This window comes from Ostrea edulis, chromosome 7 (genome assembly GCF_947568905.1).
Source record: "Ostrea edulis chromosome 7, xbOstEdul1.1, whole genome shotgun sequence".
In the NCBI taxonomy this organism is placed as follows: domain Eukaryota; kingdom Metazoa; phylum Mollusca; class Bivalvia; order Ostreida; family Ostreidae; genus Ostrea; species Ostrea edulis.
The window spans coordinates 16937438-16946071 of NC_079170.1; the positions used below are offsets into that span (position 1 = coordinate 16937438).

At 36.2% G+C, this 8634-nt stretch overlaps 1 protein-coding gene across 3 annotated transcripts in view; it reads left to right on the forward strand.

Moving 5' to 3' along the window:
* The window catches only part of LOC125653594 (serine-aspartate repeat-containing protein I-like), a 30114-nt gene extending 21800 nt beyond the window's left edge, over nucleotides 1-8314 (forward strand). For 2 of the 3 annotated variants that reach the window (XM_048883161.2, XM_056143516.1), the window contains one exon: nucleotides 1426-8314. In XM_048883161.2, the coding sequence (XP_048739118.2) occupies nucleotides 1426-5325 (3900 nt within the window). In that variant the 3' untranslated portion in view covers nucleotides 5326-8314. The remainder of the gene's footprint in view (nucleotides 1-1425) is intronic. The other variant, XM_048883162.2, reaches the window with a different exon arrangement.
* The last annotated feature ends 320 nt before the right edge of the window (nucleotides 8315-8634 follow it).

Sequence of the window (8634 nt, forward strand, 5' to 3'; positions counted from 1 at the left end):
GACCTGAAAATCGTACATTTTGTTTCTGCATACTAGCAGTCATTGCTATTTCATGTAAATTTGGATGAGAACTTCAGCATGTTGTATCTGGAAGGAAATGTTCAAAAGTTAACAGTCAATACAGGCCGTCTAGGGTACAGGTGTGAGCATTTTATTTGAAAGCGGTCTGTAACATTTCATATTTATTGCCGGATTCAATACTAAGGTGAACGATGAGATCATTCCTTTACATTTGCGTGTAATTTTGCTTCGTTCTGATTTGTTCTTTTGTTTATCTCCTAATTTCCCATATAAACGTATCAACAAGTTACTATCGTTTTAATAACAGCGTGCCACTCCGCTAAATCGAGCGTGCACGTTTCACTCACTTTTCAATAACAGTGAGTTTGGATGACCATACTTTGTCATTCTCTCGATGTGATTGGTCACTGAGAACAAATGTAGAACATATTTCTTAATTCCATTGAAAATACTAGTATAGCCCCCGTTCACTTTCATCTGTACGCCATTCAACATCTATTCTTTATACTTAGAATAATGGAGTAGTATATCAGTAGTTTAATCCGTGTATTGATTCGCAGGTATATTGGGAATCTTATAACTCCAAACAGTTTTGATTTTTCAATTCCAAATAGGATTGAACAAGAGACTTTTGCAATAACCACTCTCTCTGCATTGCTGACAAAACGCCAATCCTTGAAGGACAAAATACAACCTAATATACAAGTTTTAGATTCCTAGGCGATTCCTATCATATAGTCTGAACAAGACTTTCCAGTTTCCTAGATGTCACGTACAGGTAATGACTTGTGCTTAACACGAGGAGGTGCGATCTTATTTGAATTTTGAATCATTTCAATTCTACTCTGGATGTTCATGTACACATAAGAAATCATGTGTCTACTCAGTATTCCATCTTTAAAATCATTATTATTGGAACCATTGCACGTTTTCGTCGTTTGGATCCCTGCATGATAATTTCAGTGATGAAATGGCATGTTTCAGGTCGGCTACACACTACAGTATAGTAAGTATTCTATCATTATCATCTGTATTTCACGAAAATTATTTTCCACGTGTATGCTTTGAGATTGATCAGCGAAATAGTTTTCTTAAATATCTAATTTGTTCCAATTCAAAACTACCATACGTATACATGTAAAAATCCATGAAAGTCATTTCGCCATTAATCAACTTCGGATATCTAATTTACGCGAAAATAAAGTTCCTACGAATAAAAGGTTATCTTTAGTACATTTAACAGCACATTCAACGAAAAAGTGATAACAAACTTAAAGATTAGATACAGCATGTGAGAAGTATCATTAATAGTATTTTTAGTACATTTCAATGAGAAAACTGATAAAAGAACATACGTCATAACCATTATGATCGATTTTTCATTTTATGATGATATATTTTCAGTTTTCGTGTGGATCAAATTGTCATCCCAGGAGAAAATTACTTTGGTTTGGGGAGGACGAAAATAAAGACACAGATGGGGATGGAATTCCCGATCACCTTGATAAAGACGACGATAACGATGGTATTCCGGATGACAAAGATAATGACGACGATGGCGATGGGATTAGTGATGATAAAGAATATTGTGACAAGGACGGTTGTAAAAATGTGAAAGATTCTGATGGAGATGGGATCCCAGATCATCTTGATAATGACGATGATGGCGATGGAATTCAAGATGACAAGGAAAAAGACTCTGACGGTGACGGAATTCCAGATTATCTGGACAAAGATGATGATGGTGATGGGATTGAAGATGATAAAGAGAAAGACACCGATGGTGATGGTATTCCTGACTATTTGGATGATGATGATGACAATGACGGAATTCCAGATTCTCAAGATAATGATGACAATGGAAATGGAATACCTGATCATCTTGAAGTTGACAGTGATGGAGACGGAATCCCTGATTATTTGGACGATGATGACGACAATGACGGTATTCCTGATAGTTTGGATAAGGACGATGACGGTGATGGTGTTCCAGATGATAAAGAAAAAGACACTGATGGAGACGGAATTCCAGATTATTTAGATGATGATGATGATAATGATGGTATATTAGATGTTGATGATGATGATGCTGATGGTGATGGCATCCCTGACAAACTCGAAGTGGATACAGATGGTGATGGTATTCCAGACTATCTTGACGACGATGATGATGGTGATGGAATTCCTGATTCTAGAGATAATGATGATGATGGCGATGGAATACCAGATGATAAAGAAAAGGACACTGATGGGGATGGAATTCCGGATTATTTAGATGATGACGATGATGGCGATGGTATTCCAGACAGTGAGGATAAGGATGACGATGGTGATGGAATTCCTGACGACAGAGAAAAGGACACAGATGGGGATGGGATTCCGGATTATCTAGACGATGATGACGATGGCGATGGAATTCCTGATTCTAAGGATAATGATGATGATGGCGATGGAATACCAGATGATAAAGAAAAGGACACAGATGGGGATGGAATTCCGGATTATTTAGATGATGACGATGATGGGGATGGTATTCCAGACAGTGAGGATAAGGATGACGATGGTGATGGAATTCCTGACGACAGAGAAAAGGACACAGATGGGGATGGGATTCCGGATTATCTAGACGATGATGACGATGGCGATGGAATTCCTGATTCTAAGGATAATGATGATGATGGCGATGGAATACCAGATGATAAAGAAAAGGACACAGATGGGGATGGAATTCCGGATTATTTAGATGATGACGATGATGGGGATGGTATCCCAGACAGTGAGGATAAGGATGACGATGGTGATGGAATTCCTGATGATAAGGAAAGGGATTCTGATGGAGACGGTATTCCAGATTACCTAGATGATGACGATGACGGCGATGGGATCCCTGATCATCTTGATAAAGATGACGACGGTGACGGAATTCCTGATGATAAAGAAGATTCAGATGGAGATGGCATACCAGATCATCTCGATAACGACGATGATGGGGATGGAATTCCAGATGACAAGGAAAAGGACACTGACGGAGACGGAATTCCAGATTATCTCGATGATGACGACGATGGCGATGGAATTCCTGATGTCAAAGATAATGATGATGATGGTGATGGAATACCAGACAATAAAGAAGATTCTGATGGTGACGGCATTCCTGATGCCTTGGACAATGATGACGATGGCGACGGAATTCCTGATGATAAAGAAAAGGATACAGATGGTGATGGAATACCAGATTATCTTGATGATGATGACGATAATGATGGTATTCCAGATTCTGAAGATGAAGATGCTGATGGAAACGGTATACCTGATTACAAAGAAAAAGACACGGATGGTGATGGTATTCCTGATTATTTAGATGATGATGATGACAATGATGGCATTCCTGATCATCTTGATAATGATGATGATGGCGACGGAATCCCAGATGATAAAGAAAAAGATACAGATGGTGATGGGATTCCAGATTATCTTGATGATGATGACGATAATGATGGTATACCGGATGCTAAGGATAATGATGACGATGGTGATGGAATTCCGGACAATCAAGAGGATTCGGATGGAGATGGAATACCAGACAGTCTGGATCAAGACGATGATGGCGACGGAATTCCAGATGACAAAGAGAAGGATTCCGATGGTGATGGTATACCAGATTATTTGGATGATGATGACGACAATGATGGTATACCAGATTCTAAAGACGAAGATGCTGATGGAAACGGCATTCCCGATAAGATGGAGAAAGATACTGATGGCGATGGGATTCCAGACTATCTAGATGACGATGATGACAATGATGGGATTCCAGATGATCAGGATGATGATGATGATGGCGATGGTATTCCAGATAGTCAAGAGGATGCCGATGGTGATGGGATTCCAGACAACGTTGACTCAGATGCCGATGGCGACGGAGTTCCAGATAAACTTCCTGATTCTGATGGAGACGGAATTCCTGATAAATTTGATAATGATGATGATGGCGATGGGATTCCTGACAGTAAGGAAAAAGACACCGACGGCGATGGAATTCCTGACTATCTAGATGATGATGATGATGGGGATGGTATTCCAGATGACAAAGATAATGATGATGATGGGGACGGAATTCCAGACAGCAAAGAAGATTCAGATGGAGACGGCATTCCTGATCACTTGGATAACGATGACGATGGCGATGGAATTCCAGATGATAAAGAAAAGGATACAGATGGGGATGGTATTCCAGACTATCTTGATGACGATGACGATGGTGATGGAATTCCCGATGCTCAGGACAAGGATGATGATGGCGATGGAATTCCAGATGATAAAGAAAAAGATACAGACGGGGATGGTATTCCAGATTATTTGGACAATGATGATGATGGAGATGGAATTCCCGATGATGAAGACAAGGACGATGATGGGGATGGTGTTCCTGATGACAAGGAAAAAGATTCTGACGGTGATGGAATTCCTGATTATTTAGATGATGACGATGATAATGATGGAATTCCAGATAATTTAGACAAAGATGATGACAACGATGGAATCGCAGATGACAGAGAATTGGATACAGACGGGGATGGAATCCCAGATTATTTGGATGACGATGATGATAATGATGGAATTCCCGATAGTCAAGATTCTGATGCTAATGGGAATGGCATTCCAGATTTTATGGAGAAGGACACGGATGGTGATGGTATTCCTGATTACTTGGATGATGACGACGATAACGACGGTATTCCAGATGATGAGGATGATGACGATGATGGTGACGGTATTCCGGACGATGAAGAAGACGCCGACGGTGATGGCATCCCAGACTACCTGGACACAGACAGCGATGGTGATGGTATTCCTGACAAACTTCCAGATTTGGATGGGGATGGAATTCCAGATAAATTTGATAAGGATGATGATGGTGATGGTATTCCTGATGTTCGAGAAGGCAAGCGAATTAATCCTTCCAAAATTTCTAAATCTAAAGATGATAATGTTAAATCCAAGACTAAAAGTGATGATGACGATGATGATGACGATGACGAAAACGATAGTCAGCAATCTTTATTTTCTAGAATTGTGACTGCTGTAAAAGATATGGTTTTCTCAAGTGACGATTCATCAGAGGATAAGTCCAAAACACTTAAGAAAAACCCAAATCCGGCACGAATTAAGAACAAAGAAAAGCAACTGAAAGGACATAAAGAAGAAATTGATCTCGTAGACTTGGTGAAAAGTGCTTTCTCTAATAATGAAGACGATAAAGATAGTCCAAAAGACAAAAGTAAGGATAGGAAATCGGCTTAAAGAGAATGTTCCTCAGGAATGTTTTTATTGTAATTCATATATTTCATGTATTTTAGAGTAAGGTCTGTTTCCAGATTCATGACAGGAATCCTTTTACGATAATCATACTATCAAATTAGTTGCTCTTGTGAACAAATATCAAATGTAGAAAAACAATATATTTTTCTTTACTGATTTACGTACAATCTAGGTTTTGAATATTGATTATTCAGAATGTATACGGAATATCCATCAAAGTAACCATTTTCTTAATATAATTTGTAGGCTTTTTCTAATTTTTCTTTAAATCATGAGTATGTAATATATGTTTCAGAACATCAATTAACAGAACAAAGTATAGCTTCATTAAACATTCCTCCTTTTGCAGACAAAACAGGTGTTTTTAAAAGGCACAATAGTTTCCTTAGTCTATGACAAAAATAACGATGTTGCTTATACATGTACCCTCGAAACCATGAATTATTTTTATTTTGTTAAATATAACGCTTACTTGGGCATTTGTGTTAGTATTACGTTTCAATGTTGTGTAGTTTTCCTTACTTTTAACTACGGGTCTAGTATCCTGTAGAAAGGGAAGTTTTCACGCTGTTTTATGTTTACCCATACACATCGGATAATGGTTTCGCCCCATTTTGAATTCACCCTGAGCTATAATTTGCGAAATGGACGAAAATAAAACCGGAGCGAAAAATACCTTGTATACAATATGATAAATCGTGTTTGTTGTATATATAGATTTTAAACCTTATTTGTGAATTTCATTTCTTACGATGTATAATCCATTTGTTAGGTTTTTTTCCACATGTGTATGGAGGTGCAGATTATTACTTATTTTTAAAGATAATTCTGTTTATTTATTATGTAGTATTTTTCTCTTGGAAACAGATATATTAAGATAGTATCTGTAATAACATAGACATCTTTGATTGACATGCAAATCTATAATTCCAACCTGACACTTTCTCTCGATGGGATGTATTTGTCAAACTTATATTTAAGTTCTTAACACTCAATATCGTTGACTACGAGTTTTGAAATGGTAAAATACACGACACTTGTCTGATTTGTAAATGGTGTAATCATTACATTGAATAGAAGACAAAAAAAATTCTTAATCAGTCAAACAAAATGTCTTGTATATGCGCAGCATTGTGAAAAAAATAATCGAAAAAATAAACCAATAGCAGTTAAGACATCTGGAAACGTAAACATAGAATTGCAATACTATTACAAAAATCTTCAATCTGTGCGTCGATTGTCAGAATATGTTGTTGGGGTTATTTATAGTGAACTTGGCGTGTTTGCATTTGTAACATGTACTATAAATCAACCAAAATGTTTTATTTTATTTATTTGGGGGTTGGGGTATCTCGTGTACCCTTGATTGGTATTTAATCTGTGCATTTGTTAGCGTTTCCCTCGCCATCAATACTGTAAATTTTATCTAACTTCGGATATCTGTTATCAATAGAGATCCTTCACATATCCGGTTTCTTTTATTATTCCGAAACCGTTCACCCACGGTTTGAACTCCCGAGCAACCTGTGTGTGACATTTCATTATCAAATTACAAACAGTCTTCTAAACGAGGTAAAAACTCCTATAATGTCTAGTGAATCGAATACATGTACATACAGGAAATTAGATACACTGCTCTTTGGTGGAATTATTTCATACTTTTGGTATCCTGGAGTTTTATCAAAGAACAAAACCGCGAAAATATTGAGAAAATAGGCAATTTATACTGTTACCGTACTTCGGCATAATATTTCAACCAAAGACAAGGTGTCTGAGTATTTCTAAGTTTATGTGACCCATTTTCGCAAGTTAAGACTTTGTGATCCACCACATTTCTCGGGGAATTCGAAGAAACAATGACCGATGATATTGCAATAGGGACATATTTAAAACCTAGTTGTTTATCTACATGACTGGGTGTGGATGCTATTCGTATTCATTATTGCTTTGGCGGGATAGAAATATCAATTACTGTGTTATTATCAAACAGTGATATTTATGATATGAAGACTTTGTAATTAATAAAAGGACATTTTCATAATCATTTTTTATTAATATTTATGTTTATATACAACTATTATTATAGATATATTAAAATAGAATTTACCATTTACTTGTATATATATTCAAAAATGTGTTATATGTCTTTGACACTATTGATTGCTGGCATTGAGACTAAATTTTATATTGATATGCAATATTTTTTAATGTATTTAATTCAATTTTGAAACTGCTCAAACTATTGTTATTTGAAATTATTTGGAACTTGTATGAGTGCCATAAATATTATTTAGTCAATAATAGAATTGATGTAGAATATTATTTATCCCTAGAAACATGTATACCATTACGGTAGTTAGTGTACAGTTGAATTTGATGTTTGAATGATCCACAGTTACATCAAATGTTTGTCATCTGAACTGGTACACAGTATTCAATAGATTTTTATTGGGATATGAATGTTAACAATCATGTTAAAATCACGTGGTACCATGTACCTGGTACCAGTGATTTCTGAATTATTTCCTGCCTCTTTTGTACATGTACCTGTACAAATGTAGGTATGAAAGTAAAATTACATGTAAATATCTAGTACTATTATGCAAATTCTATCATTTACCCTCCTCCTCTTCTAAACTTTATTCAATATCATGAATGTATTGTTGAAATGAATATGGTATTTGATTTTACATGAATTATAACTGTCTTTGAATTCAAGCCATTATTAATCTCATCTGTCATACAATCCAAAAATTTAGATTATCTTAATTGTTGTCGTTTTAAAACAAATTGTTCTTTTCCCAAATAAGGAAGCATATACATGTAAAGTGTAAGGTAAAAATGCCAAATTTAAATTCAATGATTTTATGATCGCATGAATTCATCTTAGTTTACCTGTGCAGATGTTTGTATGGTTAGAAGATTTTGATTGTGATAATTTGATTCCATAAAATAAATCCTCTGGATTATATCTTTCTTATGGTCACTGATACAACTAGTTATATCCACAGGGCAGAATCAATCGTCCATGCTGTAAAATTCACTGTTATCTGTTAACTGATTAGGAGTTGTATGCATTTGTCGTCCTAAAGATAACGTAAAGGTGTTAGTCACGATGAAATTATCCCTTCCCGAGAAACGCAACCCCCAATTTTCAGTATTTCTTGGGAGCTGAACTTTATTCCCTAGGTCACCACACACTGCACGCGTGAATATATTGTGTAGGACTTTTTGAGTATGCCTCTTCACATCCTTGTTTTGTCTGAAACCTTTTCCAAAAATATAATCCTA